Genomic DNA, 23,254 nt, shown 5'->3' with positions numbered 1-23,254 from the left:
CGGAAGCGCTTCTCCAGTGAACTTTTTGTTTTGTGCAACTGGAAACAGGTGAAGGTATTCAGGGACAAAGTAGGTTTGAGCAGCGTGACGTTTCACACGAAGAGGTCCAGACATGCTTTATAACAGCCATTTATAAGTTCTGTAACAACTGCATCTATAACCGACTATTTCAAAGTGTTGTCTGAGTTCATTAAAAAAAGGAAAGAAAGAAAAAGAGGGAGGCTCACAGTGTGCTCACAGGAAGTAATCATGGCTCAATCTATTCAGGGAGTGAAATAAGACAGTTTATGCAGAATAAAGTTTGGAATTATACACATTATGTAGTATTGAGACTGTAAACAGAGGTAAATGCAAAAAGAAAAAAGAAAAAAGAAAAGAAAACCAAACTAAAAATTAAAGCCAAGCTTGGGAAGAAAAAATATGGGAACCACAAACTGAGATTTATTTTTACACATTCCTTCATACTTATGTCTTAAAGCCAGTAGCAAATACATTACATCAACCCTTAGAATAATCATTAAGCGCAATGCCTGCCCACATTTCCTGACTCACACGCCGCTGTGAACTATACTCACACTAAAGCTTCAGTAAAAACACCATCTGCAGGTTTGCAAGCACCTCAGATGGATATTTTAATGGCGCTTGTCTGTGAAATATTAGAATAAAATTCCACTTAAAAAAATAAAAAATAAAAATACAAATCATTAGAAATCAAAATCGATAGAAAGCACTTTACAACTACCTAACCAGGTGGGTATTTAGAGTGTTTAAAAACAGAAGCAAAACCAACATCCAGGTGTGTTTAATATCGAATGCACTGATTGGTTTAAATTTAAAAATAAAAAATATGGACTTTTTTTTTTCCCACGAGCACGTCCTCTACTGAAGTGTCGCTCTCTTCCTCTGCCAACATGTAATTACATGGATGCACGGCTTCAGGGATGCAATTAGTGCTGTGCAAGTTGTAGTTCCCGCTGTCAGAGTTTCAAACCAGTCAAATGAGAGGGTATGAGCTTCTCTGTCTGCATTCAATGTTTTCTTGTTTTGCTTTTGCTGAAAGACACTTATATATTTCGATACAATCCCAATACATTCTAGTGGTTACAGTGGTTTAGTAGTAATCTAAAAAAATAAAATAAAATAACCTCACATTACTTATGTGGGCCTGTAGTAAGAGACATGCATAAAAGGCCAGATGAAGTGGACGAGACAAAATGCAACACTCACTCGCAACTAAAAGCCGCTACTAATTAAAAACCTTATGCATTTCATTTTTTACATTGTATACAAAATTGGCACACACAAGGGAAAATAGGTTAAGCCAGCGGCAAATTATATATATTTTTTAAAAAGTAATGGCGTGTAACTGTGGCCTGCTTGAAACTTGACGGTGTAATGATATCAGACAAAAAGCAGAGACAAAAAAAGAAGGAAGAAAGAAAAAGAGACAGGAGCCAGCAGTGAGGACCGATCCAACATTCTTCAATCTAGGACTCAGACTTTTTTTTGTTTTTCTTCAGGAAGGAAGGAGTGCGAAACTTCTTTTTCTTCTTGGAGGGGGACTTGCTGGGAGACTCGTCACCCTCCTGGTCGCCGGCGTCAGCGGCTTCCTCCCCCTCGGCTGTGTCGGCAGTGGCGGGGGTGGAGTCTTCGGCAGGAAGCGCTGGAGCATCTGAAGGGTCATCGGGTGTTAAATCTGGAAGGGTCTGTCTCAGGGTGGCTGCGTCACTCTCATCCTTAAAGGTTTGTTCTGGCAAGGACTCTGGTGGAGGGGCAGATGGAGAGAGTTAGTGGACTCAGGGGACAAACTAATGGAGCTGCACTGCTGAGCGGCGTTACTACAACTGGGTAAGCTGCAAAATCCATGCGATTTTCTATTTTAGATGCATCCACCTTTCTCTGCAGTCCACACAGTCATTTATTTATGTGACATAATAAAACCATCCCAAACACTACTGACTTAAGGTGCTTTAGTCTAAGAAAGCTTCAGTGACCACAAGTCTAACACTTGCGCAGGCAATACTCACACTACATTTAAAGAAAGAAAAAAACCTACTAATAATCCACTACTTCAACTTTGTAGCTTTTTACAGAGCAAAACCTCAACCAAGATGCACTGAACACCGCTCTCATTGGGAATTCTTCTCCCTGTTTCCTTTCATTTCCATCACTTTGACAGGCCTGAGCGAGCACTCTGCATTCTTTCTTTTACCTTCATTTAAACAGGGAAATCTTAATGAGGGCAGTTCCCTTGTTCATTTGTACTCTGTGTACAAACAAAACAAAACGAAATACAACAGAGCACGCACAAATCAGAGAAACATCCACAACGCAAAGATTCATTTTTTTTTTAAAGTGTATTTTAGTGTATTTTTCAGGGGAAGAGAATTAATTCAACACTGCATCAGCTCTCAAAAAGTAGTAAGCATCAACAGGAGCCACCAGTATATACAGTATTAATCAAGCTGCTGGGAAGGGAATAAGATGTTTGCATACTTGTTGGCAAAGATCCCGTTTAATTTCTAAATACTAAACTTGTCCATATAGTCATCATGATGTGAGGGGTTATTTTGCCAATGGGAAGCTTGTTTATGAGAGTGCCTTAAAACTCCAAGTCAGTACTGACGTTGGAAGGTTTTTCTAGTGACCTGAACTAATTCTCGTCTTTTAAAAACAAACAAACAAACAAAAAAAAACACTCCCAGCAAAAAAAGAAAAAAGATAAGATAAGAAAAAAAGTGCTGCATCATAGATGTTCTGTTTCAAGGGTCAGTGGCACAAACAGCATCCTAAAAGTATTGCTGCAAGCTCGCACTGGATTTTCATTATTTTTTAAAAACCGTTTGCATGCAACAGTGACTACTGCAAAACAAGACTCGAGAAAACAGCAGCGCATTTCAGTTTTCGCATATCTTCATGTCTGTCAGTATACAGATAAGGCCGAACAACACAGACAGATAAAAATGGAGACCAAGCACCACCACACAGCCAAGCTTTTGGCTTCAACCAGCTAAACCAACAGCAAGTTCGCTCAGAAAGCCACAAGAGAAATAAAGCACTCGTGTACCTGGTAAAGGACTCGTCTGGAAGACAAACGACATTCAAAAGATATTTTCAAAACGTTACCCGAGTTTTTTTTCCCCCAGAACAGAAACATACAGTGTCATATAACAGTTACAGAAATGTGCTAATGTGCAAGAGAGGTTTGATAGCGAATAGTCGACAGGAAGAAAAGAGGTTAATGTGACACAGTGAAAGTACGGTGTGAGGTTTACTTCAGGAACATCCTCCACTTACTCCACTAGAGTTAAGGATCTTGCAATTTGTTTTGTGAATGTCAGTCTTTTTTCATTCATTCATTTTTTTTCTTGGCATGAACTTGAAACACTAATTATGAGTGAGGAGCTCTGAAATAACCCATCAACCCCTGAGAAAGAGATTCAGAGGAGTCTAAACTGTCTGATCAGTCACACACCCTGACAAAAAGGGGTTAGTTTAGATCACAGAACACTGCTCTGCTACTGAAGCCATGCAAAGAGCGGGAAAGGGGGGAAAAAACAGGGTCGATGCTCACACACAGGCGTGGGAGGGTGACGGGTTAATTATGAAGGTGTGGAGGAGGTGGAACAGTACATACTTACTATGGTAACAGGTACTCTTTTGAATTTCCATCTCCTGATTGTAATCGCAGCCACAAAAAAAGAAAAAAGCACAAGTAGAAACAAATGTCTATGCAGATCAAACCACAGGCACTGTGTTAAATTAAAAAAGGGAAATCAAAAATGTAAAATGAAGATAAAAAAAATATATAAAATATTTATATATATCAGAAGATTAACAAAAATAAAGAATGGTTGGGAACCATTCTTCATAGACCCCAAGTAGATGGAGAATGGAAGTGAAGGGGGAACAGGAGATACTGTACAGAGAGACACATGTTATGCAACAACATTTCTGGTATTAGATTACACCTGCAATCAAAGCTAGATACCCGTTTGCCCCTTAAGATGACTTCAACTGAGATTGCTCAATGTAAAAAATAACTTCCTGTTTTTAGAGGTCAGTTCCAGTATCATTAGGAATGATACCACTGACATGGGTGTAATCCAATAGTAATAAAGACCAAGAGGAAGAAAATAAATGAGTCTGTCCTATGGTCCATCAAAAGCTGATAAACAGGCTCTTTTTATTATCAGCATTTCCAAACTGAGCTTTCGGCAGATTATCAGCCCTGAAAATATTTCTTATGAAATAAACAAAACCTCTTGGCCTGTTATTACAGAAATTAAAGCACAACACTTATAGTAGTATTATTAAAGACCACAGCAACAACAAACTCAAGAGACAGACAAGCAGGTGGATAGGCAGGAGCCTCTGCATTCCCGCTGTAGACCCTAGAAACACCCAAACCTTCCAGCCACAGAACTGGAGAAACCCATGCTGAACCAGGTAGGAAATAAGTGAGCCAAGTATGGCAGGCTAACTTACCTTCCTCTGCTCTGATTGGGGTGCTGGGTGGTGTGGATGTGGGTTTGGGGTCTTTGGGCTCGTTCTCAGACTCTACAAGCTGCCCTGGATCTGGAAGAAAGGCGAGTAGATATTAAACAATTAAATAGCCATTACATCAGATTATAAGGTTATCAGTAGTTATCATTGTTTTGGTTTTTTTGCCTAAATATACAGTTAAAAGCCACATTTTTATGTCAATGAGTCATTCTGTGCCAACACCCACATAATGCAACACAAAAGGAGAGGGGAGATAACACACACACAAAAACTAAACAAAATAAACAAAAGCTGTAAGCTTTAATCAAGAAAGCACTGCAAACCTACTGATACAGACACCACTAAATCAACCTTAAAAACATCCCCAGAACCTGATTCAAATCAAGGTTTGATGGAAATTAGTCAGATGCGCAGAAGGGAGAGCCGACACCACCAGAGATGTATCCAAGACAAGTTAGCAGGAAGAGAATGACCATTGTTCTCCACACAGGGGATACTCTGATTGGATGATTGAGCTCAGATGCAGCTTCATCAAGAGTTAATTCTACAGAGCAAAAATTAATACATAAATAAAACTAAATAACATTTTTTGCATTTGAGGAGTGAGAACCCTGAAAGAAGAAGAAAAAAAAATAGAGCCAGAAGGTTTGAATGTTAAAAATGAACTTTACTCTAAGCATCCTATCTCCTCAGCCCCTCGTCCAATCAAACTGCAGAAAGGTATATGATCTGCCTTCGACAAAACATCAGAGACAGGGGATTTATGGGGGAAAAAAATAATCAAGCAAAGGCTTCAGAGATTAGAGTGTGGGTATGGAGGGTGCTTGCACATGGTAAAACACTTGCAGCAGACTCCAAACCCTCAGAAGAAGGAGAGAACACAGCAGGCGGGGGATTCCCAGTGTCCCAGGGCTGAGCAGGGGAGGTGGGAAGTGGAAGGCCAGAGTTTAGGCAAGACTCCACTTTATCTGGTGTACATGGAGCCTGACCTGCCTTAGCTGCATCTACCACCGAGGGCTCCTTGCTGAGGGCTCGCAGCACAGCACAGTGGAAGTCCTTATGTGAAGAATCTGGGGCTGAAAAAACCTCGTCTGCAGTCGAAAAAACATCGTCTGCCACTGTTCCTGCAGAGTCTGCTCCGCTCTGAGATGGCTCAGCTCCGCCGACAGAAGAGGAGCCGTGCTCAGAGGCTGGTGTGGCAGCTGTAGGCTGGGCTTTCTCTAAGCTGGAGGAGTCAGCTGCAGACGGTGGAGATGATGAGGCTTGACCCATCTGTGCCGTTTGAGGCGCCGGGCTGGGTACAGCAGAGGCTGATCCCCCCCTACTCATGGATCGACCCTGCACTGTGAATCCGTGTGAATGTGGGTGTGTGTGTGGAGAGATAACATCACAGTATGGCAAGTATGAAGTTTATTCTGTAGGATTTATTTTAATAATAAGTTGATTTTAAACGTACTTCAAGTCTTATTGTTTACATTTTTTCCTCCAATCATGTTTATGAGGTCATGAAAGCTCAGATATTTTCTGTGATGTTATTTACTCTGTAAACCACCAATAGGAAAATTATTGATTTGCCCCAATTATAACAAATCTCTTGAGGAAGGTCAAGTAAGTGGGACTATAGAAGAAGGGAGCAGTGAAATGCTGTTTCTTTCCCCTCCTTAAGACGCATAGTTATGCGTTGTTATCAAGTCTGATTTTATCGCTAAGAAAACAAATTTCTCAACTCTTTAACGTTTTTCCCGAGATCTCCATTTATTGTCCATTTATTTATTTATTTACTTTTTGATGGACATATGAGTGGCGCCAGTCTCAATTTTACTGTACCTGTATAATGAGAATGACATTGCGGGTGAAATTCAAACTAATTAGCAACGGCCAAAATACTAAACTCCAGCCCACAAACTGATGGGTAATGACATGGTGATTGCAGCCATCTTTGATATACAGTTTATAATTGAATGTTTAGATACATACAGGTAAAGCAAACTTCCAATACACGTTTATGATACTTTAAGACGAAACTTATAGGTGAAATCATTTTAAAAAGTTGCAATGTTGCTTTGCTCTTCACCTTCACCTCCTTTCTGTTTAAGCTCCACCTCCCTGCGGTACTCCTCCAGCTCCTGGTCGGTGAGTTTGGTGAAGGGGTTGGGCCCCTGCTTGCTGACGATAACCTTGGGCTGATACTCCTTTTCGATGATTGCCTTGGATGCAGTCACCAGTTCACCCTTCAGAACACAGAGAAGGGGAGGAGAAGGGAAAGCACAATCAGCAGATTAAAAAAATAATAAAATCCACGTACTGTAAGCTATAAATGGCATTTTATATGTAGAAATTTCTGTATTTCTGTAGTTGTTCTTTACAAACAAAATGTAGTCTGAAGTGTGAATATTAGATAAGATGCAGGCAGAAACACAATATTAGCATCATCAGCCATGAATTCATAAATGTAAGGCAGAAGTAAAAATTAGGAAGTTTCCTCATTAAAAACTGCACAAAAAAGGGAAAAACCCAAAACAAAACACATAAGAAAAGAGAAACCTTTGGTATTCTTTTAAGACTTAATTAGCTTTGATATAGCAAAGCACTGAAGAGTCCAGTTCAAGCAGTCCAAGTCAACAGCGTAACAGAATAGTTACAAAGCAAATATTCATAACCTTTGTGCACTCACAATAACCTTTTATTTCACATAAAAGCATTTCTGGGCCTTGCACACATAGCCCGCCCACCCATTGTAAGTATGTGCCATTTGCTTACACAGAGGATGTATGTGCATGAGTTAAGATAGCTGTGTCATATAGGGGGTGTGGGGAATTCACAGCACAGACCACTACAATACACAACTTGAGATGAATATTACTGTAAGTCAGTTGTTTATATATCACACAATTTGTTATGCATGCAGTAAAATTCACAATGTTACTGGATCTAAGCACTTTTCACTGCTCCTCTTGGGTTAAAAACAAAAGTCTGAAAAAATATCCATCCTTCAGACAGAGTCAGCAGAGTGTACTGAACATGAAGTATCCTTACCAACAACAAAATTGTCAGTTGAAGAAAACCAGTCACAACATTCAAAAACCCCTGTAATCTCTCACTAAACTATCACTCATTAGTTCCAGATATCTGCCTATCTGCTGTCTCACAGGTCGAATAATGGTGTGAAAAAAGTGATTGGAGCAGTGAGTACCTTTCTAATAGATTTAGCAGGACTATAGGAGCCCTCGGACACATCAAGGCCATCAATAGTGTCTGTACAGTCAGACAGAGGGGCGTCCTGCAATAGTAAACCCAGTGAGGCAAAACCCAGCTCTAACACTAGAACATTCAGATTAACACTGGTCCAAGCAGCCACGAAGGTGCGCAAATATTCACAAACCTTTCACACACACAAGCACAAAGGGGGAAAGACTATGATTATATCTCATTTCAGTACAAAAGTTAAGTTGTATAGTATTGTGTTGTGTTTAAAGGTGTTCAAATACGTGATCTCACAAAGTCAACTCTGGTGGGCATAGCTTTAAAAAGGAGGCCCAAAGAGCATAAACTGATTTAAAATAACCCAACATTGTTGTATTCATTTACTATGAATTCATAATAATACTTCAGTTATCGTTGCGTTTAATGACTTTCCACCTCTGCATTCACACCATTCCATACAAACATATATTGGAAATACATGCAAAGAGAGATGGTTCCGCAAATAGTCATAGGGTTATGAAAAGGCTTGCAGTGACTGAACAAAGAGCCAGAAACATGCACTGTAAAGGCAAACTCTCCACACAAGGGGGTGCTACACAGTGCAAAACAGCAGTTAATCAGCAGTTATGCACTGGTAAAGCTTTAAATTACCCCCTATAGCTTTATGATCTTAATCCAAAAACGATTAAGAGCTCTGTTTTACCAGAGCTATTAACTGAGCTAAAAACCAACGCTGGACAGGAAGGACGAGTCATGCAGACAAACGGCAGGGGGAAACATTTTAGGATGTTCCCACTGCTTTGCTTTGTCCCTCACTCATGCACTTAAAAAAAACAAAACAAACAAAAAAAACAATTATTTGACTATAACATGGAAATCATTTTAGCATTGTAAGAGACCAGCTTGCAAATGTTGTGTAAGGTAACAACCATTATTCTGCTACAAACAAAATAAATATTAAAAGCAAATTAAAACAAAGGAAAGACAATGTATGAATATGGACACAGCCTGAGCTGGCAGGTTTGGAGAGGAGAATGAGGTTGCCTCTCTCACTTACTACTCACCTGCCAGATTGACACTCTCTGTGATCAAAGAATAATTAAAGTTAAAGTCACCCATGCTCTGGTAAACACAACGGATGACATATTTTTGTTCTTCGTAGTTATTCTGTCATAAATCTGATTTTAGTAGCAACCATGTCTTTCGTTAGAGTTCACAGTGGCCAGTACAGCTTCATGCACAATATTCACACATTGCAGCCTCTTGGTTTAGGAGGGAAACTCCTGACCTGGACAGAATGTAGATTTTGTTTTAACTGAGCCAACCTCAATAGAAGACACTAACAGACACAAATCAAGCTAGTTCAACAGTGCACATTCATCTCCAGGTCAGGAGAGTTGTAGCTGTGAGGTGTTTCAGTGCTCAGTTCTCACACTGACCTGGTTAAAGGAGCGTTCGACCACAGTGCTGGCACACAGAACCTGAGACTGGGGCCCTGCTGTCTTTATGTCCTGCAGGTTCTGCTCCCGGATCTACAAACAAAAATATTCAACTCATAAAAAGGACAATAAAAGTATCCTGTTAAATATGCTCCTAGAAGGACGAAACACTTAAAGCAAACAGGAGAACGCTGTGATACCTTATTCCTCATTTCCAGGACTTCCTTTGGGTTGGTGTTCAGTGGGATGAACTGATTGACTGCAGCAGCCTGGCGGAGCCCATCTTCCTTTGTCCACTGTAAACACCAGATAAAGAGTTAAAACCAGCTAAAACCAGACACATGAAATGACATGACAAACCCAAGCACAAAAATATAATCAGACAATACTATGCAGGCTTCACAAAACAAGAATCATGCTCAACTGAAACTGACAAAACTGGATGAGTGTAAAGTGGTCTGAATGGGGGAAAAAAAAAAGTGAACCAATGATGATGAGGCGCCTTTTCCACTTTAAATTCAGGGGACTCCTCTACACCACAACCAACATAATCTATCCAAGGCTACTTTATCAACGTATTATATAACAGGATTTTCCCAGTAATACAGAATGTTAACTGACGCTTCATTTCCACAGAATGACTAAACATACAATAAAGTGGTAGATTTTCATACCTGACGTTACTAGATTTCATACTAGAGATGAAATGTGACCGGGAAGCTTAAATCAGTTTGGAAATGATCATTTAGGTTAGTACTTAAGAGTCAAAAAATAAGGCCTGTGGGCCAGAACTGGCCTGAAAAATTGAGCCTTGACTCCTGAGGTTAAGGTCACTTAGCAGATACACCTATGGTATGAATTTCAAAAATCCTACTTTGCCTCGTTCTCTAGTTATCACATTTATAAACTTGAGCGCTCACACCACCCAGCGGGGCGACAACAACAGGGGTAATGATTCTGACATCCATGTCTTAGATCAAGGAACAGTAGGCTGTTGGAAGGCAAATGTGAAATCAGAGCTGACTTTGAAGGATTTACAGCAAACACCGTGTTTAACATTATTTAGGTGAGTATAAACTCATCTGCCTTTGAGATAATACATGATAAAATGTTTAAAGGTGCCTATACACAGATTTAAGCAGACCTAGCAGCTATAAGTTCATTGCAAATCACTTGTATAACACTGATCTAATACGCTTTGGTCCCTCCACTGCATTGTTTCCCCCTGCATCCTCCTCTTCGATGCAGTCACAAAAACAAGTTTTTGTTTGGACGACTCAACTTCATTTTCTTCTTTGGGATTCCAAGAAACATTTGGTTTTACTTCCATGTTGTGTTTGGGTTTGTATTTGTTTTTTTTTAATAACAAGTGACGTGTTGACCGGTGAGTCACATCACGCTGCGTTCCAGGTCACAGCAGCAGTCATCCTAAATTTCTGACTTTGTTATTTTTTTGGTCACAAGACTGTCACTGTGCTCCACAGCAGCATCACTGGTGCCACAACCAACTTCTTTCATCAACAAAAAAACCCCCATTTGTCATCATCATTGATATGCTATTTTAACTTAAAAACAAGAACTGAAAACATCACAGGATGGAGAAACAAAAAGTGGTAAAAAGGATAAGGCGTGGAGGGGAATAAGGAGCTGGGTGGGTGGTTAGTTGTGAGGGAGAAGTGAGACATGACAGGGTGGCTGAGTGGGTGACTAAGACGATGAGGCTGGCTTACGAAGCGAGAGTGGCAGTGAGGGGTGAGCTGGCATCACCAAAGTCATTTTCCAGGCTGATACACAACAACAAGGACGACAGAGATAAGAGAGAAATACACCCGAGGACACCCGCCCATGTTGGGACAAAGAAATCGAATGTCACAACACCACAGACTAAGAATATCTTACCCAGCTGAGGATCAAAGTGTTAGGTGTCTTGCTAAACAATGTGTTCCTCTTAATGTGAAGAAACAACCCATGGTTGTAGCGCAAACCTGGTAATGCTCAGCATGATTGCAGGGAAAACCCATTTCCGCACCAAACTGAATGAGCAGCAGGTGAATACAGAAATCAAATCTTCAGCTTTCATGCAAAATGCTTTAATTCAACCTTTGAAAACTAGGCATGTGTAAGCATAAGCTCATGACTTCATTCCTGTGTTTGTTACAAGCTTGGCTGGTTAGCTGCCAAACTAGAAGATAGATGAGGAAGGGAATCTTGATGGAAGTAGCTGGATTGGGTTGGTTGAGTATGAGATGAACATGTAAACACGATATACTCACTGAGAAAGAGTCTCACACACAACATTTCCTACTTTCCCAACAGGAGATAATTAATTCAAGGGTCAGGTCAAATTTCAAAAGTTTTAGTTCTTTCTTTCTTTTTTTTGAACCCCGCCCCAAACAGATCCACTCATGCAGGCCTTGAGGTGCTCAAAGCCACTTTGGAAATAAAACTGAAATCAGAAGATTAGAGAGAATATGAATAATAGGAGGAAACGCACAAATGCACAACTGGGAACAGTTGCAAGTGTTTGAGGAAAATTTAAAAAAGGAGCAGGCTGCATAACTCTGTAGTGAAGTAAATCTGGAATAATCCAGTGTGTGTAAAGTATATTTAACCTGGAAAAATAAATACTCTCATCATGCCACCTTCCTTCTTTACTCTATAGTACGTCTATACAGATTCCTAAAGATTTTTGGTGAATAAAGCCTCAAAACTCAAAGAACTTTTTTTCTTAATTTCTTTTTTTACTTCATTATCTTCTCACTCTTCTTTAAGCAACAAACGTCACGATGCACAGTTGTGTATTAAGGGATTGTGAACAATACGGTGGTCAGGAGCAACATCACCTGTTTGTGCCACATTCACCTGCCTACCTGCAGACTCATGCCACACCCCTGCTGCTCGCTCCTCTGGGAAAAACATCAACACCAACAATGCATTTCACTACTACACATGCAGTGGGGCATGCTGTGGGCAGCTGGCCGGGCATCATGAAGTATTAGGATACCAGAATAAGAGTAAAAATAGTCAAGACATAATCACAGCTGTGAGGTAGGCTGTGAGGTAAGTACAGAGACTGCAGTAGAAAGATGGATTACTGGGGCATTTAAGCACTAAGAAAGAAAAGCAGTAAAAAGATAGATTGCACCGACTTGCATTTTAGCAGGCAAGCAGTTCTGTGAGAAAACGTGAAAAACTTGCAACATTCTTTTCATTTTCATTGTACTCAGACCCTCAGGATGCCGACCACCTACCCGTTACCACCAACAAGGTAGCTGTAAAATCTATACTATGAACAATAAGGTAGGCACAGACCAAGCAGTTGGTTATACAGCTTGGCACGCAGACACCGGACGAGAGAGACTGCAGCAAGGGTTTGACGTGATCATGTGTTATGTTCGTCCACACCTTAGGCTTCGACTTGGGGCTGCTGCCGTCGGCCCCGTCCTCAGAGGGCTCATCGGGGCGGCCGCTGGCATTTAGCCAGCGGGTCTTGTCGCGCTGGCCGCGCTGGAAGCTGTGTTTCAATGGGGAGCGAGCACCTGAGTCACTGTCCTCCCCATAGGAGTAACCACCGTGGGCGGAGGAGGCCATCTCCACATCACTGTACTTTTTACCTTTGTCTCGCAAGGCTGGGCAGCGGTAAGGATAGCCCGTTCTGTAGCCCTGGATGGAGACAAAGCAAAAAAATGTGTGACTATGTATGTGTCTTGCATATAACTTAAATCATCCCTCTCCCTTTGTGCTTACCAAGTTGTCGAGCATTCTCATGAGGGCTTCAAACTCCTGCTCCCCGACTTGCCACTTGGGATGGGTTGAGGACCCGTCACCAGCTGGCTCAGGGACCTGTGGGCGTGACTTGTATTTCCCAGGGTCCAACATCACCAGATTATCTGGCCCTCCAGCGCTGGCCAGTGTTCGTACCTACAAAATATTAAGGGGGGTATACAAACAGACCAAACCATCGAAAGATCCAGAATCCAAAAACAAAACCAAAAAAAGAGAATGAGGACACAAGCACATCAAGGAAGAGACACAGACATCCAACACAAGGACAGATGAACATGTATAAAGAGACAAAGAGACAACGGACAAAAGCATTAGTTGTGAAAAACGCATACAAACATGTATGACAACCACATGAAACAACAAAGCCAGAATATTACGGATCGTTTGACATTAAAAAATTTCAATGTGTTACCACTACCAGGTGGTTCAGTGTCCTACCTGGATCTCACAGGCAGTGACCAGATTGTGGATGTAATAGAAAGCCTCCTCCACTGTTTCACCTACTGACACCAAGCCATGGTTCCTAAGGATCAACACCTGAAACAAACGAAATAAAAAGAAAATTCCCTTTAGAAATAAATTCTCTCCTTTTGATTTCTATTACACACACAAAGACTCTGCTGTTACCTTGCTTTTAGGGCCAAGGTTTCTCTGTATAAGAGTAGTTTCTTCATCATCCACGAGGATGCCGTAGTAGTCATGGTAGGCCACCTCACCCAGGGATAGGGCCTCAGGAGAGATGGGTAACAGTCCGCATTTCATGGCTGACACCTGCAAAAAAAATAAACAGGCTCAGACAACACCTAACCAACTATGTTTTTAAATTGTAAATTTACAGCATGCACTACTGTTGCTTACCGCTGCCCCTGCAGGTGTATGTATATGTACGATACACTTGACATCAGGACGTGCAGCATAGATGGCAGAGTGGAGAGTGAAACCGGCCTGGTTGACTCCAAGGTTGGTGCTGCCACGGTCTACCATTTCACCTTGGAGATTAATCTTCACCTAGATGGTATAGCAGATTGTATGAGGTTGTATAACCCCGTTTTGAAAACTTAATCTCAAAAGATGTAAACTCATGCAGCTCAAGGTATTATAATATGAGGGGAAATTGCTTCATTCAATAACAAAGGGAAAACAAAGCCTCGATTAATGATCTGAAGTGCTTCTTACCAAACTGGAGGCAGTGACTTCACTGTAAAGGAGCCCAAAGGGAACAATAAGGAAGCGCTCCTGGTCTGAATTCACTCTGACCTGTAAGACAAGAAGACAGCAATGTTAGATTACTGAAGGTGGCTCAAACTGAGCAGCACTGTGAGGAAACAACACTCACAGAATCCTGAACAGAAGTAAATTTCTATGGCAGAAATTTACAAATAGCCAAAAATGGTGGAGGAAAAAAACAAAAACTGGAGTTACTGTGCAGATTAGTGCACTGTTCAGAGTAGGGCTGCACGATTTTGCATAAAATGAGAATCACGATTTTTTGGCTTAGAATTGAGATCACGATTCTCTCACGATTCTCTTTTCCAGTATAAATATTTATTGCACTTATTAACTGCACATCAACTTTGTAACAGTTGAGACTGAACATAAAAACAATAAATAAACATAAAAACAACAAATGTCTCACACTTTGTTGTTGCCGCAAAATGTTGTACTGCTTGAAATTCCGTCTCCACCGTTGCTCGACACTGCGTGTATAGAGCAGGTAGTGCAACAATAGAAAAATAGTTGCGGGATGGCACTGTGTAGCGTTTGTCTAGGGTGTTGATCATTTTCCTAAATCCCTCGTTTTGCAGTGTTGATGGGAGCCATATCTTTGGTCAGGTGATAAGTAATAGCCTCTGTAATTTCTTTGTGCCTGCAGGAGTCCGACGGGTATAGGGAAGCGCTGTATAAGGTTCCCGTTATTGATGTTTGGGTGGTTGACCGGGACGGATTTTCTCCTGTCACTCTCTCCGTTGTTTTTTCCCCTGCTAATTTTAGCATCACACGGCACAGCTTCTGTATCACGTGGTATAAGGCTCCGCCCTTGTCATTTGTTGAGCAGGAAGAGTGAGCGCTTGTTTTCATGCAGATTACGTCCCGGATCAAAATGCGGTACAATCGTCGTCTTTTTTTCTTTTTTTAATCGTTGTCATTTGGAAATGAGATCGCACATAAGTATGAATCGAGATCACGATTTTCTAACGATTAATCGTGCAGCCCTAGAACAGAGTATATTTTCAGTTATACATTCTGCTGACCACTAACATTAAAGCTATTTAGATAATGCTTTCAAGTAACTCCCTGTATAGGTAACGAGTTGTGAGAGTTGATTCTAGAAGATCTTTGGGATGTCTCTCTGCTGATTATCACAGTAAAAGATGTAGGGCTTTTTACTTCTTTGCTTATTGGACAATAATGTGAACAAACATAGTATTTGTTCAGTGGTCTGTTTGGGTGTAAAGAGACCTGTTTAGGTTAGCACTCTGGATTAAGCCTTCACTGAAGCCATCGTTTTATGAAATTATGTGCAGTGGAAGTGTCAACTGCAGGAAAAATATGTTTTACACCTTATTTTGTGACACAGTCAACAAACTTTTGAAAGTCTTATTTGTTTTGACTGGTGATTGTACACACATCCCAGTTACCATTGAAATTGAAACTCTATCCTTGATTTAAAAAGGGGCTTAAAAATAACCACCCAGAATCATCCCAGGATCATTGTACAGTTACAAGACTTGCTTCTAAAATGCAGCAATGCATCAGACTCAGACTGCATGGGCATACTAAAAGCTGTGTCAAAATATCAACCTGACGTTTTATTATGGAATGAATGAATGAATGAATGAATGAATGAACGTACTGTGAGGTGGTTGTAGATGAGCTCAGACCAGCCAAACAAGTCAGCCAGCCGATAAAAGGCAGCCAACTTGCAGCGCAGCAGCTTCTCGCCCTTGTCGTAGGAGATGGAGTCAGAGCCACGCAGATCATTGACTGGAGTCACCATTCCCAAACCTGTAAAGAAAGAAAGAAAAGGCAATCTCACATACAACAATTAGATGGGTTCTGCCACTGAAATCTGACTAGAGTCTTTGTGCTGAAATCAACTCTGGCATGCTCTGCATTACTCATTGTGAGCACAGACACAGCAGGGCTGAGGTCAAGAAGTCACACACAGCCATTCTCTTCTCTGCTTACTCATATTGAGTGCCGCCATGCCTCCTTGTGGTGCTGCAGGGTACATGGAAGGCATACTGGTGGTCATGAAATCTGCGATCTGCTGCAGAGCCAATAGGCTTGTGGGCGTCTTTCCCTTCTTCAGCTGATCCTGGATCATCGTCTCTAGCTCCTCGCAAAAGGCCTGGAGGGCCGTTGACACAGACATGACAAACAAACAAAAAACAACAAAACAAACAAATGATCAACTTTGAATTTTAAAGGGTGGTAAGAGTAACTTTCAGAAACAGGGCAAATCCTAAAGGCAGAAATAACCACGGATCTACACAGATCTAATATTAATTAGATTCAAAAATGCATAAAACTGAGCCTGTATGAAAGGGCAACTTCTTCAGCTTCTGTCTGCACAGTAAAAACTTACACATCAGTGCTTTTCATGCATATAATCGACCTCTGAACAAATTTTTTCACTGTCCTGGGCATTCTGCTGACGAATCAACGAACCAAGAGATTTCTGAACATATGAACCATGACCTGACTCTGATCCATGAAAACCAAACAACATGAACAAGCAGAATTAATGAGTACGTCCTACTGACGGGGCTCTGTAGGATCATGGAGACTCTCTTCCTCTGCTCCATCATGTTGAAGTCCTGTCGCAGGTCCGGTGCCATGTTCCTCTCCCTCTGGTACTCTGGACTGCTCTCATCTACCCGGTCAAAATATCGCTCCTTGTGGGGGGCTGTGGTGGGAGGGGGGGCTGTCACCACCCCGGCACCTGACTCGCCGTTCATCCTGGGCTGGCCTCCTGTAACCGTGTCAGAGACTACTGTTAAACATCTAATAGAGTAAAACAAATAGTAACATTGTACATTTCTTAAGTGGGTTTGTGTGGTAGGCTTAATGTAGCTCTTACGGTCATAATGTAGTCTGTAAAATGAGAAAGAAATTGTTCAATTTAACACTAATTCAAAAACTGCTAAACATATAATTTGAAAGCAATTCATGTTTTAAGTGGTTATCCTTTTACTAGAATATAAATCAAAATTAGTACTTTCTGTGTGTGTTTTGATGGGACACCTATGTACTGTCTGACATACAGTATATAGATTTCCATCATAACAGTCAACACCATCTGTATTTGAAGCTTGGTTACAAAGTGCTTTAACTTAAGGAAGTTTCCTGTTGTAAAAGAGGAAATGAGAATCACCCATCATTAAACCAGAAAGCCAATCATGCAAACCATACCGCCCTTACATCCTGCCTTGGTCATGTGACCACATAGAGGTTATCATTGATTTCCACAATGTGTTTCCTGAAATCACAACAGCACTCCACTGTCAACTCTGGCCAAAGGAAATAAAAGAAACTGAAAATACAGCCAGCTGTATCTTGTTATTTCATAATCTTTGTGATAGATATTTACTTTTTCTTTTTTTTTCTTCATTTAGATAGGACAGTGATGCAAAGTCAAAAGCTGGGAGAACAAACAAGGGGAAGATGAGCAGTAAATGACCTTGAGGCGAACTCAAAATCAGGCCTCTGCTATAGCCTTACAGTGTATGGGTTTCCCCGCTCAGTCATGTGAGCTATAACAGTGCATGTTCTGTTATGTTGTTGACATGACTTATAGCATATAGCCCGCTAATTCTAACAGTTACTTCTTACAGCTTTGCATATTACCTAAAGCAGCTGCTATAAAACTATAAACTGACAACAACAATAGTGAGGGATCTGCAGACATGAAGCCAGATTTATAGTAGATCCAAGTTGATCCTCCTGGCTGAGTGCTTGTAAGGATAAATAGTTTGCAGCTGTCTGTCACTGGACAAAGTACTCAAGTGCTGACTCTGAAGGGCACAGACAAACTCATGAGGAAGCGCGCGTGCGCGCGTGTGTGTGTGTGTGTGTGTGTGTGTGTCTGAGCCAGCCCATTAGTTCAAATCAATACAAATTGTTGAGCCAAAAGTGCCATGACAACAGCATACTGAACTCAAAGCATCCAGCATCACAGAGGGAGCTGACAGACCCTCTTTTTTCTCTTCCTGTCCGCTTTTATTGGTGTTCTGAGATTTTCCACATCAATAACACCAATATTTCCACAGATCTGAGGTCACGAATTTAAATCAGGACTTGGTTTCCCGTTTTGCAAATTCTACACCAACAATACTTTGTCCAATTTTTTTTACTTAATAAACTTAATCTGTACAACAGATAGGCAGGTTGTAATACCTTCATGTGTGGTATAGTCAGACCAACAATATAATAATTAAAGACCACTGACAGAGACCAAAGATAAGTCCTAAACATGCACCGTCTCTTTATTAAAGTGTCTTTATTAAGTATGATAACAGGTGTGTATCATATCAAAGTAATTATTGTAAATCTAATATTTAAAATCTAATATCAGTAAACATGTGCTTTACTGTGTTTAAGTGACATCACAAAAGTCTGAGACCCATTAAAGATAGCAGTTACATTTAGCAGCACTAGTTTGGCTGGTCAATTGATTTACCTCCTAATGCTTATGGGATGTCCAACTTTAGTGCCATTTGTTGTCCCCTATGCATTTCAATTAAAGGCTTTCGGCAGACCTCTCACTCCAGCAGTGCCGAGATACAAAGTAACTGTTGCTTTTACTGCTTGGTTCCATCTTTTAATTGCACTTTTATACATTTGCTTTTATTTAGCATTATGTTAAAAAAAAGACCCTTATTTTAAGATAAATGTGTTTAAATTCAATTTACCAATTACATTCAAACTAAACATGCATTTCCTACATTTTGTGCATTCTATTAAAAAGGTTAGTGTATAGAATTGTCATCATTTTTAGTATTACTCATTGAGCAAAATAATGAAAATGTAAATACTTGAAACAAAATAATCCTTACGTCTTCCACGTGTAAGGAAACTCCAGACTCTGTCCAAAGAGGAGACAGCTGAGGTTGACATGGCTATCTTTGCAATGGCATTCGTCCCCGATTCCCTAAAATCAAGCACTTTTATGTTCTTCACCTTTTGTTTTCCTATCTGTTGCTTTCCTTTTGTCATAAAAACCAACTTAAAGTGCAATTAAGAAATAAGAGAATGAGAAAAGACAGCGAGGCTGCATACTCTTTGAAACCATTCAGGAAAAAAAACTCAGTTTTGATTCAGTCATGTAACTAGGGCGTGAGTTATTGACAGAGGAATACAGAGCACTGAGATCTGATGCCAGACACTCATTAGGGAGAGAGATCCTCTGTCCCTGGCCTATTAATGATGCAAGGGAATCTCCAAATAGTAATTTTTTCCATGTTGTTGGTCAATCTCTATCAACAAAATATACTTTATTTTTTAAATGTACAGCATAAAATGTTACATATTTAATAAAATTTGTCAGCAGCACTGCTTTGATTGTGTACTTTTGCACATATATTTAAGCCATCTGTCACAAATCATGGAAGTTCTCAACCTGATGAATCATTATGAATGAAGTCACTGAAATATATGCCAATCACATAGAGCCTCAATAAGACTAGAAAAACAACTTTTACAGGTCATAGTACAAAGCTTTCTGCTCTTCAGCCATTAATGTGTCATGTGAAGCTAAAAGGTGTTAATGACGGATCCTCAGTACATGAAGGGGCAAATCAATCATTTTAAAAACTGAAGCAGTGGCAGCTTTTGTCACGCTGCTTAAAAATATGAAAAAAATCGACTATATTTAGTTTGATGGAGAGCTGCACAATTACAGCTCTCCATCAATGGGATGGACATTTTAATATCCATCCCAATTTTCGCTTCCAATAATTAAATGAAGTTTTTGAAGTCACCAAGTAACAGCAAATCAAGGGATACCTAAATCAGCGCCAAGTTAATGCCTCCACGAGCCGATCACAGCTGTTCCCAGCATGGTGCAAGTTTCCTGGACTAGTATGGATAAGTAATACTACAGATAGACAGATAACCAAAGTCAAAGGTGAACATCACCATCCATTGTTAGGAAATAATTTTAGTGATGTTAACCAAGAGGAAATCATAGAGTGCTGAAGAGCTGTTGTTGCACTGCAAAGCAACACGAATTAAAGACTTTATGTTTTGCCTCTAGGAGAGGCACGTAGGTCAAGTGGACCTCATTGTCTGCAAAAATGTTTTAATTACCAGGATTGTAGCTCAATGTAAATGTATTTCAGTTAGTGTTACGGTTTGGTGAAACTTGATTCATTATTTACAAATTTTCTTCTGAGAAATTCACTGAATTTACATGAACGAGGAGGACAAATTTTATCTTTATGCTAAAAATCTTTACATTAGCTGCAATGTAGCACAACATGGATGTTAAAGCACTGTTATGTTCACACGAAAGGGTAATAAAAACATTTTTGTCACTAAAAATGAATAATCAGAATCTCAATACAGATTTTAAAAAAAATAGTGATAATCATTTTGGCTCTAGTGTGATGTGCAAAACATCCAGAACGACAACTTAAAACCCAAAGAATGCTCTTTAAAAAGGTGCAATAAGTGTAAGTATTTTATGCATGTATGCAGGGATCATGCAATTATCAGACTAACCAATCGGGCCAATCCTTTTTCACTTATCAGTATCAACATTCTTCTTTCACTCCTCACTGATCCCCCACCTAAAAAACTGACTGTTTACATATCACGAGTAAAATCCTACCAATGCTGAGCAAACAGTAACATTTGGAAGCAGCTCTGATGATCGAGCAAAGCTGTGGTTTGAAGGTGGGCAGATATTGCTGAACTTTCAAAAACCATCACAATCGCCTCTGCTGAAGTTGCAGCACCACACCAGCTGCCCTGATGCCCATGTGCCAAATTAATTAAATCAGGCTAAGAAAGACAATTTGCATCACTTAGCGTCCAAAACAGCTGTTACATGCTGTTGCAAGGCAGTGACCTCTTCTAGAGTAAGCTATTCATACATCATAAACTTTTTAAAATCACTGTACAATCATTTCACTTTATTCATAATAGCTACAGGCAGAGTTGAGACTAACACATACCAAAGCTATCTGACAACACTGCAGTGTCTGCAGTTCTTCAAACACTGACCCATGTCAGAGTGGGTTACCAGAAAAAGGTCTCAATGCTTCCAGACAGTTAGTCACATCTTTTTCACTTTGATTTAATTTGCTGAAAAGCCACGTTACATTTCCTGTTGATGGTGTTAACTGTTAATGGCAATGAGGCAAAGAAATTGTACCCACAGTCAAGAAACGCAGAAAAATCAACACCACAATACAGAAATATACCTTTTCATGCTGAGTGTAAAACACACCAATTTAGAGCCATCTGAGAAGTGGAGAAAGTTTGCCAGCATTTTCACAATCTGAAACCGCGTGAATTGTAAGACCGCAAAATGTTTATATGATATTTCACAGAATAAGTGCATAAATAAACCGCGTTTGATGAAACTGGACTTTTGTGACTTACTTTGGTTAGGGAAAAAAAAAAGTACCTACAGATATTATTGACACTAATGGCCCACAGCATTTTATCACAAGTCAGCAACATATCAGCATTATCCATTTGAGCTTAATGCCCTAGAATCAATATCAAAATTGAGACTGTTTATAAAAGCTTTAACTCTGCATCTTTTTCAGTCCATTAGCACTCGGTGGCAATGAAGAAATTTGTGCTTGTGTTGAAGTTTCTAATCAGACAAGTACTGATAGGTTTTTTGATTTAAAAAAAAAATGTTTTGGAGATACTAATAATTAATAAGGTTCTTTGAGGCAAAGTTAATATAGTAAAACCATGAAAACAACATTTAGGTCTGATTGGAATCCTAAATCTTGTTCACATTGAGCCAACTCTGCGGACTAAAGGACTGCAGGAACACTGTAATAGGATCCTTTCATTTAAAGCTGCCATCACCCTAGAATCCAAACTGGCAATGCACAATGCTAAAAGTTCTGCTTAGTGCTGCAAATTCAGGTGGAACCATGTATCTCTTAAATTATATTCAAACCACATAGAGGCAGATGAGAGAAGGAGAGCTGTGAGAGAAAGAAGACAAAGGGTACACAATAATCTGCTAGCTTTCAAATCCACTGCCATACCTGCGTAAACAAAGCACAGAAAGGTCAAAAGGAACATTTAATTTTATGCATTTAACAAAACCCTCAAACAGCACTGAATAAGGTCACTTTCACTGCTATCTCAAAAGCATTTGATACATAATTTCTTACTACACTCAGCCTCACTTCAAACATCAACAGAGTCCCTCCAGCTGTTAAACAGCAGACACTGCAAATTCCAGCAGGAGCATATTCAGTGCAACTCTTTTCTGCTGTTTACAAGTGACAAATGATCAGATCTCAAAAGCGTTTATTCCTTGTGGACAGAGTAAGCAAAACATCATCAGACACAGAAAGTTTGCCATTTCACCAGGCCCTTTCCTCCTTTCTCCTAAGAAATGTAGGTGCATGTGTTCAGCTGGCCTCAGCTCCTGTTAGGAGTACAGTTGCCTTGGAAACCAAACACATCACCATGGAAACACAGGACAGCCTATAAAGATTGCTGTTATGTAAGAACAGCTGTGGGCCAACATCACACTCCAAGGCAGTCAGTGTCAGAAAGCACAACTTGGAATGAATGTGCCACTCATTTAACTAGTTTGGCCATTCGCTATCAGACCACAAGACTACAAGAAAAGAATTCCACTTCCACTATGGTGCCATTTAGAGTATGATAGCAGTATATCTGGTTGCTTTTGCTCTTGGTTTCTTAGTCTGAAGTAGTCCAGGATTTTTAGTAGATGCACCTATAATGTCAATTTCAAGCTCCTATGCTGCCTCATTTTCAAGTTATTTCAGTGCATTTAGGTGTCCAAGCCATTCACCCACTCACCCTCCCAGGTGACAACAAGGCTGAGAGGTAAATATGTCTATCCTGGTTGTTATAATTTAATCTTACAGGAATTATTTTGGAAGCAAAGTTAATATCATCAATCATGCAGTAATGGATTATATAGGACATTTTGGCTTTTGTAACCACACCCACTGGAAAATCCGTATTGGAAAGTGCTCTGTAGTTGCTGAATAGAGCTCAGGGAGTGTTTAAAGACTACCCTGCAAATGCCAGGGACTTTATAGTAGGGCTGCTCAATTAATCGAATTTTAATCACGATTACGATCTGG

General features: G+C 40.2%; 1 protein-coding gene across 8 annotated transcripts in view; it reads right to left on the bottom strand.

Annotated features, from left to right (window-relative positions):
• Window positions 1-6: 6 nt before the first annotated feature.
• Window positions 7-23,254, bottom strand: part of add1 (adducin 1 (alpha)) — a 31,539-nt gene continuing 8,291 nt past the window's right edge. The window contains exons 2-17 of one of the 8 annotated variants that reach the window (XM_005720397.2): window positions 16,703-16,911; window positions 16,125-16,287; window positions 15,790-15,941; window positions 14,112-14,192; window positions 13,794-13,943; window positions 13,563-13,706; window positions 13,374-13,472; window positions 12,897-13,070; window positions 12,462-12,812; window positions 9,350-9,445; window positions 9,150-9,242; window positions 6,581-6,737; window positions 5,496-5,849; window positions 4,489-4,578; window positions 3,642-3,675; window positions 1,697-1,762 (exon numbers count right to left, since the gene is read on the bottom strand). In XM_005720397.2, the coding sequence (XP_005720454.1) occupies window position 1,762; window positions 3,642-3,675; window positions 4,489-4,578; window positions 5,496-5,849; window positions 6,581-6,737; window positions 9,150-9,242; window positions 9,350-9,445; window positions 12,462-12,812; window positions 12,897-13,070; window positions 13,374-13,472; window positions 13,563-13,706; window positions 13,794-13,943; window positions 14,112-14,192; window positions 15,790-15,941; window positions 16,125-16,287; window positions 16,703-16,897 (2,334 nt within the window). In that variant the 5' untranslated portion in view covers window positions 16,898-16,911 and the 3' untranslated portion in view covers window positions 1,697-1,761. Of the gene's footprint in view, window positions 1,763-2,212; window positions 3,084-3,640; window positions 3,676-4,488; window positions 4,579-5,495; window positions 5,850-6,580; window positions 6,738-9,149; window positions 9,243-9,349; window positions 9,446-12,461; window positions 12,813-12,896; window positions 13,071-13,373; window positions 13,473-13,562; window positions 13,707-13,793; window positions 13,944-14,111; window positions 14,193-15,789; window positions 15,942-16,124; window positions 16,288-16,702; window positions 16,912-23,254 lie in introns of those variants that run through there. The other 7 variants (XM_005720393.1, XM_005720395.1, XM_005720394.2 and 4 more) reach the window with 7 other exon arrangements.

The sequence above is a fragment of the Pundamilia nyererei genome, unplaced genomic scaffold, assembly GCF_000239375.1.
Source record: "Pundamilia nyererei isolate P.nyererei 1_Seehausen unplaced genomic scaffold, PunNye1.0 scaffold00002, whole genome shotgun sequence".
NCBI lineage: Eukaryota > Metazoa > Chordata > Actinopteri > Cichliformes > Cichlidae > Pundamilia > Pundamilia nyererei.
The sequence above is the reverse complement of the archived record's forward strand: the minus strand, read 5'-3'. Positions and strand labels throughout refer to the sequence as shown.